The sequence below is a fragment of the Sarcophilus harrisii genome, chromosome 5 (genome assembly GCF_902635505.1).
Source record: "Sarcophilus harrisii chromosome 5, mSarHar1.11, whole genome shotgun sequence".
In the NCBI taxonomy this organism is placed as follows: domain Eukaryota; kingdom Metazoa; phylum Chordata; class Mammalia; order Dasyuromorphia; family Dasyuridae; genus Sarcophilus; species Sarcophilus harrisii.
The window spans coordinates 39,392,815-39,414,780 of NC_045430.1; the positions used below are offsets into that span (position 1 = coordinate 39,392,815).

The 21,966-nt window shown below is 35.3% G+C and overlaps 1 protein-coding gene across 3 annotated transcripts in view; it reads left to right on the top strand.

The window, feature by feature from the left end:
* The window catches only part of LOC105750666 (centrosomal protein of 290 kDa-like), a 33,666-nt gene extending 22,594 nt beyond the window's left edge, over positions 1-11,072 (top strand). For 2 of the 3 annotated variants that reach the window (XM_031938320.1, XM_031938318.1), the window contains 10 exons: positions 336-413; positions 1,796-1,862; positions 2,162-2,208; positions 3,146-3,289; positions 6,220-6,273; positions 6,945-7,094; positions 7,526-7,696; positions 8,095-8,184; positions 9,672-9,794; positions 10,682-11,072. In XM_031938320.1, the coding sequence (XP_031794180.1) occupies positions 336-413; positions 1,796-1,862; positions 2,162-2,208; positions 3,146-3,289; positions 6,220-6,273; positions 6,945-7,094; positions 7,526-7,696; positions 8,095-8,184; positions 9,672-9,794; positions 10,682-10,816 (1,059 nt within the window). In that variant the 3' untranslated portion in view covers positions 10,817-11,072. The remainder of the gene's footprint in view (positions 1-335; positions 414-1,795; positions 1,863-2,161; positions 2,209-3,145; positions 3,290-6,219; positions 6,274-6,944; positions 7,095-7,525; positions 7,697-8,094; positions 8,185-9,671; positions 9,795-10,681) is intronic. The other variant, XM_031938319.1, reaches the window with a different exon arrangement.
* The last annotated feature ends 10,894 nt before the right edge of the window (positions 11,073-21,966 follow it).

Consider the following 21,966-nt stretch of genomic DNA (forward strand, 5'->3'; position numbering starts at 1 on the left):
TCGGGGTTAAAGTAAATACTCTAAAAAATCATGGACTTCTGAATTGTTAGAATTGGAGGGATCCTTTTACTATTATTTTTGATTGAACTAAGTTTTATGCAGAAAATAATTCCCAGTAACTAATAATAAAATATACCTTCTTTCCTCATTGAAGAAGTGAGGGAGTACTAGAACCACAATACTATATACTCAATCAAAAACCATTATTGTGTACTTTTGCTTATTTACTTTGTTTTTCTTTGTCTCAAGAAAAGGTTCAGTGAAGAAAGGATAGAATAAAATTTTCAATGACTTAAAAAAAATAATGAATAATGGATGCTACTTTGTTTATATAGGTTGAAGTAAAAGACTTAAAAGATGAAAATCAAGAAAATGTGATCCATCTTTTCCAAATTACTCGGTCTTTAATGAAGGTTTGTATGAAGTAGAATAATCCATATTCATTATTATTAATAATTATTTAATAAAATTATTAAATTAATTTTAATTTAATTTAAATTAAAAATTAATTTAAATTATTAATTTATTGTTATCATATATTATTAATAATTTTATTAATTTAAATTGTTAATTTATTATTATATATTATTAATAATTTTATTAATTTAAATTTAAACTAATAAAATTATTAATAATATTAATAAAACTCAACTCCATTAACATTAATTAAACGTCTACTTTTACAAGGCAATAGGAGTAAAAAAAAAAAGATGGGGGGGGAAATGGACTGTCACATGTATGGATATTACTGAAAGACCAGAATTTGATAGGGATAAAAAGATTTGAGGTGGGAGAAATCCACTTAGAATTGAAGGGCACCAGGAAACTTTGTTTAGGAATAATATTCGAAAATGGGTTTTGCAGAATAGAAGAGAAAGATTTCACTTACAAGAAATACATTTGGAGAGAATCAATTCTTGGCCTAGGGAAAAGTTTCTTAAACTGTGGGGTTTGATTCCATATGGGATTGTGTAACTGAATGTGGGGGCCATGAAATTATGGTTTATTTTTAGTAAATGTTTGATTTATGTACTTATTTTATATACTTCTATACTTGGGTCATATAAAAATTTCTTAGGCACAAAGAAGTTGTGAGTGAAAAAAGTTTAAGAACTCTTAGTTTAGGAGACATTATGATAGAGGCCAGGAGATGGGAGAAAGTGAGATAGGAATAGCAGTACATAATCTTTTGTAATTGGAACATAGAGAACATTAGGGAAATGAAATAAGAAAAGCATACATACAATTAGATTGGAGTTTGATTATGGTGGGTCTTGAATGCTTTATATGGGAGACAAGAAGGAGCCATAGAAAGTTTTTTAAATAAGTGATAATAAAAGAAGTATATTAGGAAGCTTACTTGAGTCATATGAAATCAAAGAGGGAAGATAATGGAGGCAATAAGACTCATAAAAGACTATCACTGTGGACTAGGAAAGGTTATGAAGACCTGAACTAGGACCTTTCAATAGCAGTAGTAGTGGAAAAAGGAGTGGAGATTGTGGAGATAGAATTAACAGGATTTGGCATGATCCATGTATTTAGATCAGGATGAGATCGTCCTGTTCAGAGGATCCTGCAGTTGCCTAGCTGGAAACTTTGAGGCTTTGTAGATGTTGCAGTTTGAACAGAAAAGGTGGCATGGTGGATCTGAGCAATATCACAAAGGAATTATCTCTGCAGCTTGGTGGTTATTTATCATTTATGGGGATAGAGTACAATGTGAAAGGGGATCCCAACCAGTCCCCCTAAAATGGATAACAAATTCAGGTTACATCGCTTATATCATGTATAGATGAAAACCCAAGAAGTGGAAATAGCTTCAGAAGAAGTAGAAAAAGCTGGAGAACAGGCCAAATTTGGTGAGTACCTAGCAAAAAAAAGTTTAAAATGAATAATGACATTTTGAATCATGAGGAAGGAATTGATTTCCTGACTCCAAGAATTCACTTAATTGGGGTCAGAAAATATGCATATGCAATTTGACTGAGCACTATGGTTGAATACCTACTGTTACTAGCTGATACGCGCAACTTTTCTGATTCTTTTAATCTAATTGAAAACAAAAAAGTATTTTTCTAGTGACAGAGAAATAGACTTTAACATGTATTTCTTAGTAAATTCAATGAAGTTAAATGTTTGTTCTATTTTCTTTCAACAGAAAATCAGTTAAAAACTAAAGTTATGAAACTGGAAAATGAGTTTGAGGTATGTCTACCATATAAGTACGTCAGTCACATCTTTATCACTAATATGAAATCTATTATTCTTGATTGGGAAATTTCATAAATCTCATTGTTTTTATGTTTAGCAAAATCAGTTTCTTTTGAGGGAGAAACCGTCATTGTCAATCAAAATTATTTTGTCACTTAATGTCAGGTGTGCAAGATTGAGCTTAAATTGAGTCTAGATCACTGAGAATTATTCTTTGAAGTCTGTAATTGGATTTGACCAATCTAGTGATTTTTTTTTTCCTTTTTGTTCAAAGATGTTTACTGAGAGATACATATTGCAAAGCATACAAACTTGTCATTATTACTTCTTTTCTTCACAAAACTAATTTGGATTGTTTCCCAGAATAGTTTGAAAAATAGTAGCTTTTAAGCAAAGACTTTATTTAAAACCATTAAAAAGTTTGCTAATTCCAATAGACTTGTGATGGAAAGTGCCATCCACATCCAAAGGGAGAACCATGGAGACTGAATGTGGATCAAAGCATAGTATTTTCACCTTTTGTTGTTCTGGGGGTTGTTTGTTTGATTGGGTTACAAGATAATATAGATGAATGATTAGAATAATTGCACATATTTAACCTGTATGGGATTACTTGCTGTCTTGGGAATGAGATGGAGGGAAAATTTTGGAACTCGAGGTTTTGCAAAGGTGAACGTCAAAAATTATTTTTGTATGTATTTGGAAAAATAAAATGCTATGTAAAAAAAGAAAATTATAAAAAAGAAATCTGCTAAGTTTGAGAGACTATAATCACTAAAATAGATTAAAATTTTAAATTACTCTTTTTCTTAATTTCTATTATTACAGATTTTGAAATTTTTTTGACTAAAATCTGATTTGCATTTTATATGTCTGGCTATTCATTCTCAGAAATTATATTCAGACAAACATGTTTTTATTTTGTTTTAAGACGGCACAACATTCTGCAGATGATCAGGATACACAGTTTTTCAGAGATGAAATTCTTCAGCTAGAAAAACAATTGGAGCAGAAGGGAAGAGAATTAGAGAATATGGAAAAAGAGATGGAAAAAGAGAAAAAAGTCAACGAACAAGTAAGGAGCCTTCCATTCACATTCTTTATATTTCTCTGAAGTCTGTCTTTCCTTGGCATTTAAGTAGGATATTGTGATGGTGTTTCCCTTGAGAGGCAGGAACATGTGGGAAGAAGTCTGATCTTGAAGTTAGAAGATCTGAATTTAAATCCTACCACTGGCAGTAGCTCTGTAACCCTGGGCTGTCACTTAAAATCTCTGAAACTTGATATTCTTATCTTTTAAAATGGAGCTAATAAATGTATAAAATTGATGTTTTAAAAAAAATAAGTATATTGGGAATTATGTAAAAATATGTAAAGGACAGTGGGTGATCTTGGTGTTGGAAAGACCTGAGTTCTGATTCTGTTTCAGACCCTTGTTAGCCATGGGACTCTTAAGCAAGACACTTGAGCTTATTGCTTCGGTTTCTTCATTGGTAAGGTGGGAAGCCTCATGTTCCCCCCTGGGGATTTTGTAAAGATAAGAGATGTTTGTAAAGCGCTTCACTTATTATTTAAGTGACTAAAGGGTATATGGCTTTACTGATGACCATTAGGGATCCAATTCACTATTTATGGTGAAGGACTCACTTGTAGTATTATATTTGTTTAAGGTTTGTCAAGTTCTGTGCTTCCCTCTTATATTGTGATTGAACTAGGTCCCAGACCTAGTCTGTGTTTCACTATTCTTTGGGAGAGTTGAAATCATATGATTAATTACAAAAATACTCCCCTTCCTCGGGAGGTCTTTATGACCAAAGCAGAACTAGAGATCATTACTGATCACAAAATAGAAAATTTCAATTATACCAAACTGAAAAGTTTTTGTACAAACAAAACTAATGCAGACAAGATTAGAAGGGAAGCAATAAACTGGGAAAATATTTTTACAATCAAAGGTTCTGATAAAGGCCTCATCTCCAAAATATATAGAGAATTAACTCTAATTTATAAAAAATCAAGCCATTCTCCAATTGAAAAATGGTCAAAGGATATGAACAGACAATTCTCAGATGAAGAAATTGAAACTATTTCTAGTCATATGAAAAGATGCTCCAAGTCATTATTAATCAGAGAAATGCAAATTAAGACAACCTTAAGATACCACTACACACCTGTCAGATTGGCTAAGATGACAGGAAAAATAATGATGATTGTTGGAGGGGATGCGGGAAAACTGGGACATTGATGCATTGTTGGTGGAGTTGTGAACGAATCCAACCATTTTGGAGAGTAGTTTGGAACTATGCTCAAAAAGTTATCAAACTGTGCATACCCTTTGATCCAGCAGTGTTACTTACTGGGATTATATCCCAAAGAGATTATAAAGAAGGAAAGGGACCTGTATGTGCACGAATGTTTGTGGCAGCCCTTTCGTTAGTGGCTAAAAACTGGAAACTGAATGGATGTCCATCACTTGGAGAATGGCTGAATAAATTGTGGTATATGAATATTATGGAATATTACTGTTCTGTAAGAAATGACCAACAGGATGATTTCAGAAAGGCCTGAGAGACTTACACGAACTGATGCTGAGTGAAATGAGCAGGACCAGGAGATCATTATTTACTTAACAACAATACTATATGATGACCAGTTCTGATGGACCAGGCCATCCTCAGCAACGAGATCAACCAAACCATTTCTAATGGAGCAGTAATGAACTGAACTAGCTATGCCCAGAAAAAGAACTCTGGGAGATGACTAAAACCATTACATTGAATTCCCAATCCCTATATTTATGCACACCTGCATTTTTGATTTCCTTCACAAGCTAATTGTACAATATTTCAGAGTCTGATTCTTTTTGTACAGCAAAATAACGTTTTGGTCATGTATCCTTATTGTGAATCTAATTTATATTTTAATATATTTAACATCTACTGGTCATCCTGCCATCTAGGGGAGGGGGTGGGGGGGTAAAAGGTGAAAAATTGGAACAAGAGGTTTGACAATTGTTAATGCTGTAAAGTTACCCATGTATATATCCTGTAAATAAAAGGCTATTAAATAAAAAAAAAAAAAATAACTAGAAAAATACTCCCCTTCCTCCACCTCATGCCCGTATCTTGGTTATGTCTTCATTTCATTTAAGGTGACTATGTCTGGTAGCACTACCAATGTAGCTTCTCTTGCAATTATTGTAAATCCTGGTATATTGCCTAAAGAAAGCAGAGTGGATGACAGTTTAAGGGAGCATCTTTGACATATACACCACTAACCATAATGACTCATGACTTTGAATCTTTCCAAAGGCACTCTTAGTAGTTAGTTCATGGATTCTAATTGGGCTAGACTTGGGATCTTGTGTCTGGTCAGGGAGAAGGAAAAAAAGAAGTGTTGAGTAGGAATATTTTCTTATTCTCTAGAGCCTATAGGGGAGGTTTCTAGAGAATGAGAAAATAAGATTCAAGTGAAACCATGTCACTGAAAACACATATCCTTTTAAGTAATGGTATTTCCTTAGTTAATGTTTATTCAGAGTAAAAAGTGTTTGAGGCTTAGCAGATAACAGTAGTTTTTGAGCTAAAAACTAATATCAGTTATTCATTTTAATTTCCCTAGCAATATATATATATATATATATATATATATATTTATATGTGTGTGTGTATATAAGTATATACATATATATGTATGTATGTATATATATTTCCTTCTATCTTTGTAGTTGTTGTATTTGCTTACTTCATCCAATTCCTAAGTGGTTTCCAAAAGGTTTTGTTTAATATCCATATTTCAGATAGAATTGAAGTCATGATGTAAGAATTTACTGTAAGGAGGATTTTATTTCAGTTTCATAAGGCATTTTAATTTTTCAGTTTTTATTTCAGTTTCATAAGGCATTTTAATTTTCATAATTTTTTATTTATTTTTTTTATTATTTTATTTAATTTAGCTTTTAATTTTTGTTTATTTTATAAATACCTTTCTTTTTTATCATTCCAGTTGGTTCTTCTTAATGAAGAGACAGAAAATGCAAATAGCAAATTAAGGGAAAAGGTTGGTAAAATAAATAAATAATTGGGACATTATCATATATGTAGTTGGTGATTCTACTAAGCTAATACTAAGCTCAGTACCACAATGAACTGAGATTGCTTTCAAAACATTCTTTTCAAACTTAATATTTTTTTAATTTGAACATTTCTCAAAGACTCAGAAATAAGAAGAGAAATGGAGATAATAAAGTAATTCTATCAATTCTGTCAGTAATAAATGATTGATTATTATATGGTAATTTCTATGATGACAGGCTAAACATATGACCAAACTTACGTTGTTCTTAACTTATTTTATCCACTCAGTTAAAAGTTACAGTTGTTTAAAATCTCCCAAATTTTTGAAATATTTTAATCATTTTTATTATTTCTTTAATCTGTCTTTAAGGTGGATAGTCACCTTTTACTTGTTTTCTTTAATAAATAATAATATTGCATTCTTTGGTTAGAGTAGCACATTTAATGTTATTTTTTTCTTTTTAAATATTGATTCCTTTATTTTCATTAATTTTTTACTATCCTTTTTTGGAGAATAAACATCTCAAAAAAAGGTGACAATTTAAGAATTTGGAAAATATGAGCATTTAAAGAAAAGCAATGGGGCCATTATGTAGATAATTTTTATTGTGAGTAATTTTAATAAGGGGAGGCGGGACTTTGGTTTTTATACAGAATGAACAGCTTTGTCAAGACATCACTGACTATCAGAAACAAATAGATTCACAAAAGGAAACAGTTATATCCAGAAGAGAAGATAGTGATTATCGATCACAATTATCTAAAAAAAATTTTGAACTTTTGCAGTATCTGGATGAAATTCAGGTAAAAAAAGTGCTCTTTGGTTTTATTTAAGAATAAATTTCAAGGTATGGTCCTGATTTTTTAAAATGAATTTGATCTGGACTTTATATTCTTGAGCTTTCAGTGATTTGAGACCTTGAGATAAGAATTGTTTATATTTTATTTTTTCTTGCACAAAGTGGTAGGGAAGAACCTCTCAGATTAGCATTAATACATGAATTAATTTTAGGACCTGTACTGGGAAACATCTAGTAGGGCTCCCTACTCAACTTTAAAATTTTTCTTTCATTTAAATGTTCATCAACATTCAAACTATACACCTGGGTATAGAATTGTCTTTTCTCAAGTGCTTATTCAGAAGGTCCAAAGTTTATTAATACAAATTAATTATAACATTTACAATTAATTAACTGTTCACAAACTGTTCTTTCTGTGATTTTTATTTTTAAAAGAATTTAACAGAAGCAAATAAAAAAATTGAAATTCAAAATCAAGAAATGAAAAAGGACTTGGAAGAATCAGTGCAGGAAATGGAGAAGATGACTGATAAATATAATAGAATGAAAATCAATGTTCAACAGTCTGATACTCTAAAGGATCAATTAAAAAAAGAAAGACTTCAGGTAAGAATTATGTTTAATATATGTTGTTTTTCCACATAATGGTATGGAGGAACGGTGTGATTTTGACACTTAATAAGTTGATTTTTGAAGCTTGCTACATGATATCATTAATTATTTCCCTTAGTTATGGACAGAAATAGATCACCAAAGCACAATCTTTGGTCAAATTATTTAGAGTAAATTGAATTAATTTTAAAATATATATTGCATGTTCTTGTAATCAATGATAAGTATATATAAATATGTAGGTGTTTTAAAGGTATTATAAGCAGGGTTGGAGTTCAGACCTTTGATTTTTTTTTGGTATAGGAAAAGTCCTAGATGAGAATTCTCTCTCATAAATGCAGATTTATTTGTACATAAAACATTTCAAAATGTGTCAAATTGATAATTTTCAGGTTCAGGAACTTACAGAACTTCTAAAAGCAAAAAATGAAGAAGATGATCTCATTATGGTTGCTGTAAATGCAAAGGTTGAAGAATGGAAGGTAGTTCTTCAAAATAATTGTGCAGTTTTCTTATGTCTAAGTTTAGGCAGTGTTCCTCAAATTTTCCAATTTTTTTTTTTTTTTTTTTTTTTGCTGAGGTAATAGAGGTTAAGTGACTTGCCCAGAGTCACACAGCTAGGAAGTATTAAGTGTCTGAGCTGAATTTTCTCTTTTTTGTAAAAATTCTTATGCTACTTATTTGATTGTATAAAAAATATGTGAATGTATCTACATGTATTTGTGCATGTATATAATGGTGTGTGTGTGTGTTTGTGGGTTTTGTCCTTGATGGAAACTCTCTTATAATGCCTCTTCATGGCATGATCTTGATTCTCTGGTGCCTACATGGCAATGGATCTCTGGTAGGTTCTGACCTCCTAAAAATTGTTCAGGTTTAGTAGACAATCTTCTGTTGGAGGTTCCAGAATCAAGGAATATAGCATCTTCATTTGGGCATTGGGACAGACCTCTCTGGACATCTCACCCTCGTTTTACAGATAAACAAGCTGAGAATTAGATTATATAGGTGATGCAGTAGAGATGTAACTAAGTACTTCTGGCTCAAAGGTAGGGCTTTTTTCACTAGACTAGGAAGGAATCATGAGGAATTTTTTCTTTTAGATGAGTTAGGAGATGATAGGCTCTGAACATTACAAAAATAATGACCACCAAAAAAACTCTGAAATTAAATTTTGTATCTTAACAGATAGAAAACAACTGAACATAAATATCTGTCATGTTAGAATCAGCTATTTATGTGAAGTTCATCTTAGACTGGTTAAACCAGGAGTTAAAATCAATATTAGATTATAAGAAAGGATAAATTAGAGAAGTTATTTTGTGTAATTATGACTTGTTTAACTGGCAGCTGTGTGGCACAGTGGATAGAGTGCTAGCCTAGGTTTACAATTTTTCCTGTTTCTGAGTTCAAATCTAACTTCAGACATTTTGGGCAAGTCATTTTAACCCTGTTTACCTCAGTTTCCTTGTCTGTGAAATGAGAAAAAAATGGCCAGCCACTCCAGTATTTTTGCCAAGAATATCCCAATGGAGTCACAATGGGACAGATACACTAAAAACAACTGAAGAACAAATATGAAAATAAGTTTAGGAGCAGGTAGGTGGCACAGTAGATAGAGCACTGGGCCTGAAGTTAGGAAGATTCATATTCCAGAATTCTAATCTGTCCTCAGATGTTTATTAACTGACAAGTCATTTATCCCCTTTCCCTTGGTTCCTCATTCCTAAAAAGATTTGGAAAATTAAATGGCAAAAAAAACTCCAAATAGGGTTATGAAGATTTAGATACCATTTAAATAAGTGAAGAATAATATACTAATTGAACTACAAACCAGTGTGAATTAGATTTTTTAAAAGGGGATTAACAATTATGTTTTAGAGGTATAAAATTGCTGCATGATAAAGAGTAAAAAAAAAAAAAGGATGTGTTATTCCAGACTTGAACAAATTCTACATTCTTTTTGCAGAGTATTTTGGCTTCTAAAGATGACAAAATAATCGAATATCAACAAATATTGTACAATTTGAGAGAAAAATTTTTGAATACTCAACTTGATGGTGACAACAATAATATTATTGCTCTACAGCAGGTAATCTCCAAAGTTCCATTTCCCTCTGATATTTTCAGAAATTTGATGATTTTGCCATATTTTGATTTATTTTAGTGGTTTCTCTTTTAACTGTAATAAAAGTGTAATATTTATGCATGGTTTGGTGAAATTACCAATTTGCAAATTAGTAAAAAAAAAAAAAACCTTTTATAATAAGATATTTTAATCTCATGTAACCATGGCGTTATGTTGTTAACATTTTAACTGTGGCTGATCATATCTTTTCATGAGAGACTAAGAGTCTGCACTCTAACCAATTGACAAAAAGAATTTCCAAAAAGAATTTAATTGTTAGTTAAATTTTCACCATTTCTGTCATCTAGATATTGTATAAATGAAAGCAAAAGACCGTTACGGTATAAAAGGATAATAAAGTATTACTACTCAAAAAAAATACTCCTTTTTAAGAAGAGAGGTGAAATAGAGGAAAATGAATTATTCAAAAAGCATAACAAATTACAGAAAGTTAAAGAAGTATTTTATGATTAAATCAGTTATCACAGAGTGACAAATTCATTTCATTTTTATTGACATAAAATAAATGAAAAATCAGTGGGAAAGAAATTAACTTTGATTTTGTTTTGAGTAGATGAAAAAAGAGTCGAGGAATTTAAAATAAGCCAGGAAAAAAGTTTAAGACACTGTATTAAAGGTATTTTCAATCAGTTAGGTCATTAATTACTCAATGATGTCTCTTACATTATTCCAGGTAATGTTGGTTATACAAAGTAAAATAAGACTTCATTGCTGACTCCCAAGGTGCTTGCAATTTATGCAGAAAGCTGATTTATTCATGTGTTAGTAATGAGAGAGCAAAGCCATATACAGATATTACAGAATTATTGATTTTAAAATATTTCTTTCAGGGCATACAAGAAAGAGATGGTCAAATTAAGATACTTATTGAACAAGTAAAACAGTACACAAGAGAAATGGAAACAAATACACTGATTATTGAAGACCTGAGAAAGCACAAAAGAGCTAGCCAATCATCACTGTAATTCTTGATAAACTGTGTTACATCCATATGGGAGTACATTCTAAACTTCAACAAATTTATGATCTGGACCTTCTTTATTTGAAAAACATTTGAATTCTCTCTTCCTCTCATAAATAATTTATTGCATAAATGTCATTAGTTAAACATATGTATAGTTAACATTTTAACATACTGTTTTGTCAATCTATTCCTTCTCTTTTGGATATTGTCTGTCATCCTTTGGCCCAGATCAACAGCAATAAACAAAACTGTTGACATAATCTACTGTTTGAATTTTAAGACTTTTTTTTTTTTTTTTTTACTGTTGAATAGAAAAAAAAATCTTAATTTTGGAAAACTTCCTTGTTTTCAAGGGTAATTTGATTTGTCATTTTGAATAAGCTTTTACTGCACTATACATACGTAGGTCCTTAGAACATCTCGTTTAGTCAATAAGTATTATTAAGTGCTTACCATGTATCAGTGAGGGGCAGCAAATTGGTGTAGCATGTAGAGCACTGAGGTGGAATCAGGAAAACTCCTCTTCATGTGTTCAAATCTGATGTCAGAAATTTACTAAGTGGGAGACCTTGGGCAAGTCACTTAACCCTTTTTGCCTCAGTCGCTCATCTGCAAAATGAATTGAAGAAGAAAATGGCAAACTACTCCAGTATCTTTGTCAAGAAAATTGTGAAATGAAGTCACAAAAAATTGAATACAACTGAAACATCTCAACAACAAATGTGCCAGTGATTGTGTTAAGGATATAAAGAAGAGGCAAAATTATTCCCTGTCCTCAAGAAGCTTACATTCTAATAAGAGAGAAATCCACAGAAGATGTAACTAATACCACTCATATAGCATGCTTCCAACATATTATACTTCCAACTAAGACTAGATCTTTGATGGCAATGACTGTGTTTTATGTATTTTTTTTTAATTACTAGCCTCTTGCACATAGTAAACACACAGTTAAATATTTGTGTATTATGTTGTAAAGCTTGCAAGAGAAAAGTTATTTGTCAGTTTGGGGAAATGCAAGCATGTGGTATTTTTGTTGAGTTATTGTATTCAGCATTTAACAGGAGCTTGATTAATACATTATTTGAAGGGAAGAATAGTCAAACTTTAATTTGTTTATTTTTTTTGTTTGTTGTAATTTATTAATTTTTACTCACTAGGTTCTTCAACTGCATCTCAATTGAATCATTTTGTAGAAATGCAAACAAAGCTTCAAAACGTAGAACAGAAAAATAAAGTTGCTGAGAGGACAGCAGAGCTGGCCAAAGCTGATGCCATAAAGAACAGAGCTTGTTGAGGCTCTGGAACATCTAAAAAATATGAAGCAGTATGGACTTTATGTTAGAGAAGAAAGAGTTTAGACATAATCTTTTTAGCTGAGTTTTTATCATCTTTTTATTGTTACTGCGTTTTATTCACATGATTTTTGTTAGAACCTTACAAAGTAATATTTTTAAGATTTTTTTTTTTTTTTTGCTGAGGTAATTGGGGTTAAGTGACTTGTCCAGAATCACACAGTTAGGAAGTTTAAGTGCCTGAGGCCATATTTGAACCCAGGTGTTCCTGACTTCAGGTCTGATGCAAGATATTTTTTTTAAATTGCTTTTTTTATTTGATATTGCGATTTTATTCTTCTGAAAAAAACTTCCTGAGACATTACCTTTGCCTGACCTATTGGGTAGGATTATAATTTGGGGAAATAGCTGTTTCTATGTGCAGTTTTAATTTCTAGCTTTCAACCATGTTTAATCTAAAAATCAGCATATGTAAAGCAATTAATATTTACTTAAAATCCTTGCAAATTTTACCAACATGCATTTTTATCATAACTGATATTATACCTGTTTAAAATGGTTTCGGAAATAATTGTTTATTTAGCACAGGACTTCTTAAACTTTTTCCACTCTTAATACCTTTTACTTGAGAAAATTTTATGTGACCTTGGGTATAGCACATATAGAATAGGCAAACAAATTAAACATTTACTAATAATGAATCATAATTTCACAACCTCTACATTCAGATATGAGACCCTATTTGGGGTTACAACTCTAGAGTTTAAGAAACTGGTATGTATGTATAAACACAGCCTTTGTTTTTGCTTTTTCTATTTTGGAGTTTAAGTATCATTTTGATATTTCAACAGTGGCTATAACAATGGGTTCCCCTGAAATAGTTTCTGGCCCATTTCTTTTTAAAACTAATTTTAAAACTAATTGCTTTCTTCTTTTCATTCTAACACAATGATGTATTCTAGACGAGGCTGTGGCTGAAATAAAGACTTGTAAGTCTCAAGTTAAAATAAAGGACTGAGAAATTGAATCATTAACTACAGAAATGAACAAACTTTAAAGATGAATGATTTCTTTGATGAAAATGAAGAGCTTTGGGAATGTCTAAGTAAAAATGTCTAAAACTTTCTGTGAAGTGTAACTTTTTATTAAATATTTTGTAAATTAAAATATTTTCATTATAAAGCATTTAGTACAGTACTACATAAATATTGTTATTAACAATGTTAAAACATTTCTACATGATTAACTAGAAATTAGAAGTAAATTCATTTATGCTTTAATTTACTATTAAGAGACCTTGGCACTTCTCCATACTTAAAATGATTGGCAAAATGCTATTGACTCACACAGGTTTATAACTTTCACAAATTTTCTTTAAAGTTTTTCAAAGAACTATTCTATTTACATGCTTGGTTCATTACAAGCAATACAAATTTTTTTTTGGTTTATGTAGTCTTAAATAAATGATGTAATGGGCTGAGGTTTGAGTTGATGCACTGAGGTCCCAAGTACGTGAGGCTAAATAGTAATTGGGCTTTACTCTATTAATATACATGATTGGATAAAGAATGGTCCCCTGCCCCTCTCCGCAAGTCCTGATGTGTTGTATAGGAAATGACGATTTTGGTGGGTGGAGGCAGAGAGAGAGAGAGGAAGAGAAGCTGGGAGAGATTGGGCCTGGGTTCGAGACTCTGAGCTGCTGGTTGTGTGGCTGCTGGTGGAGCTAGCTTCTTGACTCAGCTGCACATATTGCTATCGCCGATTCTCTTCTACCTCCTATCCACCAACTCCACCCTCCGGGATGGAGGGAGGAGGGGCAGTGGGGGGCAGTGACAGCACCAGCACCCCCCCCCCAGCATCCAATCATGAGCAGACTGCAAGAGGGCTTAATGAAGGCCAAAGAAAAGGGTGAGGACATCCGGGAGCTTCAGCCACTTATCTGTCCTGTAATTTCCCAGTCTAATGCCTCAGGTCAACAAAGTCAAAGATATGCCCCTTTAACGTAGAAATTATTAAAGATCTTAAAAAGGCCTGCACTAATTATGGGCTACATCAGCTTATGTTAAGATGCTGTTACAGAATTTGGCTTTGAAATCTTGACCCTGGATGACTGGAAATCTATAGCAAGGGTATGTCTAGAACCTGGACAAAATTACAAGTGACTTTCTGAATATAGTGGAGTTCTGTAGGATACAAGCCCAACAAAATAGTCAAATGTTGTTCATGCTGGGATCACCTATGACCTACTAAAGGTATAGGTCCATATCAGACGTACAGCACAGATTAATTATTTAGTAGCAGCATATGAGCAAATTGTTGCTAATGCTATCAAAGCGTAGGGCTTCTGATCTCACAATAAAATGAAAAGGTGAGGCCTTCACAAAATAACAAAGGGCCGGGATGAACCCTTTGCTGACTTTGTGGACGTTTGCAGACTGCTATCACAAGAACTAATGGGGAAAACCAACAACAGATGTTTTAATAAGGCAACTTGCTAAGGAAAATGCTAATAAGGTGTGCAGAAGGATTATACTAGACTGACAAGGATGCTCCTTAGAGGAGTTCATAAGACGTGTGCCACAGTGGCACAAATGCCTTTTTATAGCCAGACTATGATGAGACTTCCCAAGATTCCAACATGGTAGACAGGGTCCCTTCCGGCAAGGGACTTCTAGAGAGACACGTCAATGCTTCAGTGTGGTAAAGTAGGGCATCTGAAAGCTCAATGTTGGTATAGAGGCAGAGGAGAAGCAGGGTGGGAGAACAAGACCCAGCACCCCATGTCCAAAATGCAACAGAGGCTTCCATTGGGCCTCAGAATGTGACAGGTTCAGAATGATGAGGGCCCAGCCCCAGGCAAAAAACACTTGGGGCATGATGCAGGGCCAAAGCACCCAGAAAGTGCCTAGACGGCCAATACCCCAATATTGACCAATCAGCCAGGAAGCCAATGATGGCAGAGGATTACACAATCAATCAGCCAGAAGCAACCTGATGGAAGAAAGGGATTACAATTAGGGAGAATAGAGTTGTATGCAGCTGAGACAACTGAATACCCTGGAGAGGGAAATCTGTTCCTTCCAGCCTATGGATCCCTTTGCCTCCAGGCACAGTAGGTTTGACCATTTTACCTCCTGAGAGTACGCACAAAACAGTGTCCATCCAATACTGATGTGGAAACTGGGGAATGTGTAGATAATATCCCAGTCACCAATACAGGCAGACAATGTGTGACTTATCACCCAGGAGAAATAGTAGCATCAGGTTTACCATACAGAATCCTAATAAGAGCTTGGTGAGAGTCACCCAGATTCTGATTCCAGATCACAAATCCAGCAATTTACTGGACAGCAGCTGCAACAACTGACCGACCTATGCTCACAATCTATAAAATGGCCTTCCATTGAAGGCTATAGACACTGTGCAGATTGGATGGTCAGAGGTGCCAGCTGGCCCAGTCACTGGCCAAAGATTAAAGCAGACACCACATGTCTGGTGTAGGAGGACCAATAGCAGCTGAAGTTAGGCTGCCTCATGAGATGGACTTTTAAGGAAAACAGGAGTTTTTACCCTTTATAGTTGAAAAATCCCTCATCAATCTGTGGGGAAGAGACGTTTACAGCAATTAGGGTTAAAATGAGTATGGTTTTTTGCAGGGCTGCTGTTGAAGGCCTGCCAACACTTTCACCTGTTCCTATCCAATGGAAAACTGATACACCAGTGTGGATAGAGCAGTAGCCCTTAAGTAAAGATAAAATTCAGGCCTTATTAGATATAGTACAGGAACAGCTTGACCAAGGACACTTAAAACCTTCTCTAAATCCTTGGAATTTCCCAGTGTTTGTTGTGAAAAAGAAATCTGGAAAATGGAAGATGTTAACGGATTTAAGAAAAATGAATGAACAGATGGAAACCATGGGAACTCTTCAGCCTGGACTTCCATCTCCTACTAGTTGCCTAGAGAATGGCCCTTTATAGATATTAAGGATTGTTTCTATTCTATCCTCTGGATAAGAAGGATATGAAAGATTTGTTTTCAGTGCCCAGCATTAACTTAGCTGAGCCTTATAAAGATATGAAAGGACAAGTTTTCACACAGGAAATGAAAAACAGCCCTACGGTCAAATGTATATTGTGCCTTCCAGTAAGAAAGATTCCCAAAATTATGCTATTACATTACATGGATGACATTTTGGGACATGAGGAACAAATGTTAACATATCTACAAAAGACCATAGAAACACTAAGGAATTATAAATTATACATAGAACCAGAAAAATCAAAGACATGTCTTTTCAATATTTAGGATAGAAGTATACTCAGTATAATTCAAAAACTCTCCTTAAGAACAGAAAAGCTAAAACATTGAATGATTTTCAGAAATTGATAGGGAGATATCCAATGATTGACCAGTGTTAGGTTTGACTACCTATCAGTTACAACTGTATATGCTTTTAAGGGAAGTGCTTAAATTCACCACTAGCTAAAAAGAAGCTCAAGAGGTTTGAGAGGGAACTGGCTTTATCCAATGTGGTTGAAAGAGTCAGCAAAACCCTTGGAGATATAGTTTTGCCACACAAGAGGCACCACAGCAGTCCTTCGTCAAGGACACAGTGTGATAGAGTGGTGAACCTCTAGCACAACCAGAACAAAGCCTTACTCCCACCAGTGCTTTGGCTAGAATTTTATTAAAGGCCACTAAGCGAGGCAGTAAATTATCTGGGACAAGACCTGACAAGATATAAACCTTTTATACCAATACACAAATTAATGTGTGTTGAGACCATCCCAGAGTGGCAAATTTTATTAGCCATGGCTCCAAATTTTTACATGGGTCTCCATTAAAGATAACTAGACTATTACATAATTGCGATGGACCTTGAAGAAAAAGTTTCTAAAGTTCCTCTTCAAGGACCAACAATCTTCACGGATGCATCCAAACATAATATTTGCGCTGTGTACTCTCATGATCTAACTATAAAGAGAGTAGTCAGAACTCCTTTTCAGTCCACCAGCAGAATGAATTGTACGTGATCATTCTAGCTCTTACTTATTATCCAGGAGACATAAATATAATATCTGATTCGGTATTCAGTAGTGTGGTACAAAGAATTGCCACAGCCCAAATAAAATTTGCAGCCTCTGATATATATCAGCTCTTTAAGAAAACTTCAAGAGCAAGTGAGAAAGCATCCAGGTAAGATCTATATATTACATGTCCATTCTCTAGTGGACTCAGGTCCCATATTTGATGGCAACCAAAGGCAGCTAGCCTTCTAACTATGTTGGTCAATACCCTTTGTTCCAAGGTCAATCTCATTCAAATATCATCAGGCTGCCGAGCTTTACTTTACAATTTGAATAACAAAGAGGAAGCTAGAGCATAGTAAAAGCTCGAAGGGTTTGCCTCCTTTCCACGCTCCCTACACTGCCTCCAGGGAAGAACCCTCGGTTTGAGACCCAATGAAATTGGCAAATGGATTGACCCATTATAAATCTTTTGGTCGTCTGTCTTTCATCCATGTTGTGGTAGACACCTTTTCGGGATTCACTTTTGCAATGCCAGCAGCAAAAGAGACAGCCCAGTGTCACTGAATTCCTCATACAAGATTGCTATTATGGTGTGCCACAAGCAAAAAACAGACAATGGTCCTTTATACTTCAAAACATTTTTGCACACTTTTGTGCACAGTATAAGATTTTACACACCACGGGCATACTCTTTAATCCTCAAGGAAGGCAATAGTGGAGAGGAGAAACAGAGATATTAAGACGCCTTCCAAAAACAAAAGAAAGGGGGAGCCAAGGAACCCTAGAGAACTTCTAAATCTAGCTCTTTATACTATTAACTTCTTGATTTTTGACAAAGATGCACTGGTTCTGGAGACAGGTTTTATCACCCACCGAAGGTCAGTGTCCAGTGCGAGCAGCTCCACTTCTTTAGATAACACCAGGTGATGTGGAGAGACCAGGGTGAATGGAAAGGACCAGATAGGCTAACTGCTTTGGGGAGAGGGTTTTTGTATTCTCACAGGTGGAGAAGGAATCAGATGGGCACCAACGAGCCATATTCGCCTTTGTCCATCGCAGAGAGAGGAGCAGACCCTTGAAACAAAGGAGAAGACCCAAGAAATATCAGGTGGTTCTGTTTGATTGTGCTCACCATTGAAAGAGCAGGTTATGGCGCTTTGACCCATGGACATCAAAGATTTCGGACTTGAAAACTCTCAGGAATCATTGGATTCTCTGAGACATAGGACTCGAAAACCCTCAGGAATCATTGGATTCTCTGAGCCATAGGACTCGAAAACCCTCAGGAATCATTGGATTCTCTAAGAAATGATAAGACTGTTACAGGACTTCAAAATCTGCTGGAATCATTGGATTCCCTAACACATAAAAAGACTTTGCAGGACTTCAAAAACCTAGGGGACTATTGATTCCCTGACATTGAAAACAATGGACAATAGATTGGTTTTGGACTATTCTTGCTGGCAAGGTATTGTGACTGTTGTTTACATACCCTCCTTCTAGGACTTCTGGTGATCTTTTCCAACACCATGTTGATTTAATTGTTTGTTATTCCGCTTACTTGGTGTACAATTCATGTTTGTTACACCACACGAGCCTGCACTGACTGAGGGGAGGGTCATCCAATAGCCCTTCATGCTATTGCTATGTGCTTGTGTAATACCTCCCTGCTGATGGGTTTTGCATACAAGACCCTTCAGCCCAGAAACCCTGCTAGCAACCCCATTTCCCTTTGTGCTTTTCATCTCCCTTCCTGAGATGTCAGGTAGGACGTGATCATCTCCTTTTAGTGCTTTCACTGCCTTTCTGAGAAGTCCGGGAGGCATACACCTCCTTTCAGTGCTTTCACCTCCTTCTGAGAAAGAAGGCTGTGATCACCTCCTTGGGGGCTCTGACCTCCTGAGGAGCAGGGATGGCATGACCACCTGTGTTCTAAAATAAAAGAAAGCGGAGATGTAATGGGCTGAGGTTTGAGTTGATGCACTGAGGTCCCAAGACGTGAGGCTAAATAGTAATTGGGCTATACTCATTAATATAATGATTGATAAAGAATGGTCCCCTGCCCACCTCCCGGCAAGTCCTGATGTTTTGTATAGGAAATGACGATTTTGGTAGGTGGAGGCAGAGAGAGAAGAAGAGAAGCTTGGGAGAGATTGGACCTGGTTCAGACTAGCTGCCTTTGTGTGGCTGCTGGTGGAGCTAGCTTCTTGACTCAGCTGCACATATTGCTATCACCGATTCTCTTCCACCTCCTATCCTTCTTCACTGAGAATAAAAACTGACGATTTTCCCCTAACCTGAATTCCTGTCTCCTGCTGATTTAAAAATACACGATCTTCACAAAATGATACAATTTTATCATATTTATCTAGCATCAATGAGGAATCAGGTATTATATTTAAGTATTTTTCTAGGGAATTAGGAAGAAAATACTGCATTGTAAAAGTTCTTTATAGGATGTTGGAAGGAACTTAATAGATAATCTTATATAACCCCTATCTGAATTGGAAATTCTTAGTATGTGTGTCAACTTGATGGCACAGTATAAAGCTTATTGGATTTGGTGTGAAGAGCTTATTTCAGATCTTTTTACCTTAGATATTTACTAGCTGTAAACTCTGGACAAGTCACTTAAGGTATCTAAGCCTGAGTTTTTTCTTCTAAAATGGTGATAATAATAATCCCTTTCTTTAAGAGTTGATGTAAAGATAAAATGTGGGGGGGAGGAGGGTAAAGTGCTTTGAAAACCTTAAAGCACTATTGTAAATGCTAATTTTAGTCATGCATCCTGGACAAATAACCATCCATTCTCTGCTCAAAGACAATCATAGCCTAATCCACTTTTGTGGACCATTCCACTTGCTAAGATTTTTTTCTCTCTAAAATCTGTGTCTCTGCACCTTGTGCCCATTGTTTTCAGTTCTATCTTCTAAGACCTCAAAGCAATTCTAATCTTATATCTATTAACACAAAAATAGGGAAAGAGCTATAATTTACTAAGCTCTCTGAACTATTTTCTTCTTGCTAGCATCTTCAATTTCTTTAATCGGTCCTTTAAAAATAGCTTGGTTTGTTTCTTGTTCGGCAGGTCTTTGATCTACCTGGTATGCATTAAGGGCCCCCGTGGGGCCGGCCCGTGCGTCTGTTTCCCTAGACCGCAGAATTGGTTCTCATCTGCAAAATTTTGCAACATGCCCTATCTTACCACAAGCAAAACATGTGGATTTTCCGCCCCCTAGTGGCTATGTGCGGTCTTGGGCTTGGAAGTATCCTTTCCTGCAGCAACTATAACATTTCTTTCCATCATCCTTGCTGTTCATCCCTGGTGTAATTCCCTGGGCTACAGCTGAGGCCATTGCATCTACATTGGCAGCCTCATCATCTACTTCAGTGCATTTGTCTATGATTTCAGAGATAGGAGCTTCTTTAGGAAGTCCAGCCACTATATGGCTACATATTTTATTCATTCCCTCTTTTAAATGTTGCCTGAAAAGAAGGTCAGAAGCACCGCCTTTCCCTATAATCCTGTCAACTGCTGTTCTTAAGTAGGACACAATCTTGGATAGGTCTGGGGGCCCTGTTTTACTGAAGTAAGATGTGGCTGTATTAACCCCTCCTTGTCTATTCTTTCCCAAGCCTGTATAGCACACTGTGAAATAGGCAGGAATACAGTCATATTATACAAATCTGGGCTTCAGTTGTAGAATAGCGGCCAGTGCTAGGTAATTAAAAGCACAGACTCTTCTGGGTCCTGATGATCATTGGCCACAGCATATTTCCAAACTGTTTTAGCAAATTCTGATAGCCATACCACTGATTGACCAGGGGTAAAACAGGCCAAAGCCATTGATTTCCAATCATTTGGAGTGAGGGCATATCTGCTAGATAACAACTGTAACATCTGTATCCTATAGGGGGCATTCGGGCCATAATTAATACAAGCATGTTTCACTTCTTTTAGCATTTTAAATGGGATCAGGATGTGTGTTCAACCTCTGGCCCCATCATTCTCCAGAGGATAGGCCTGGAGTCCCCAATCAGAATCCCATGGAGTTTTATCCTCCCCCTCAGCATCTGCTTTAATCAAAGCTTCCTGCAAGGCCATGTTGGGGGTAGCTCTTTCTCTGTTCTATGGGAAAAGCAACAGGTTCCTGTAAAGTAGCTTTTGGTTTCTTCTCTGACTCAGCCTATAGGCAGAGGTCTTGTTTTGTTCTAACTGCTCACATCCTCCTGATTTTTTCCTTGCTCAGCTGCACTCGATGGGCATGGGACTAGATGCCTCGGAGATCGAGAGCAAGCCCCCTGCTGCTCATCATACGAGTTCTCTGCCACAGAATCACCTGACTCTTGATAGCAACCTGCCTCAGTATACATGGCAGTCGCACAAAAGCTGCTTTCACTATCCCACAAAGGAGAAAATCCTGATCAGTCAAGAGCTCCAGAGTAGTGGTTTCATAGGACATCATTTGTTCTCCTACAATATTCCACCTGTTCTTATCCAACGTAGCAAGCCAGGGGGATGTTTGCTATATATGTTCCACAAAGGCATGGCAAACTTTTAAATGAATCTTTAGCCCCTGCTTCTTAGCTAACTTATATACTTGAGCTGTGTGCACAACTGTATCATTAGGCATGATCATGGGCAAACTCATACCCTGACCCATTATGCTTCTCTGCCTTCCCGTCTTATCAGTGAGGCTGTTGAACCTTCCCTTACAGGGCCTAGAAACTCTGAAAGTGCTATCCCTGCTCAGACTGCCACTTGTGACCACCAAATTCATTGGTCACCAGTCTTACCTTATCCCAGGTTTTTGGACGTCTATGG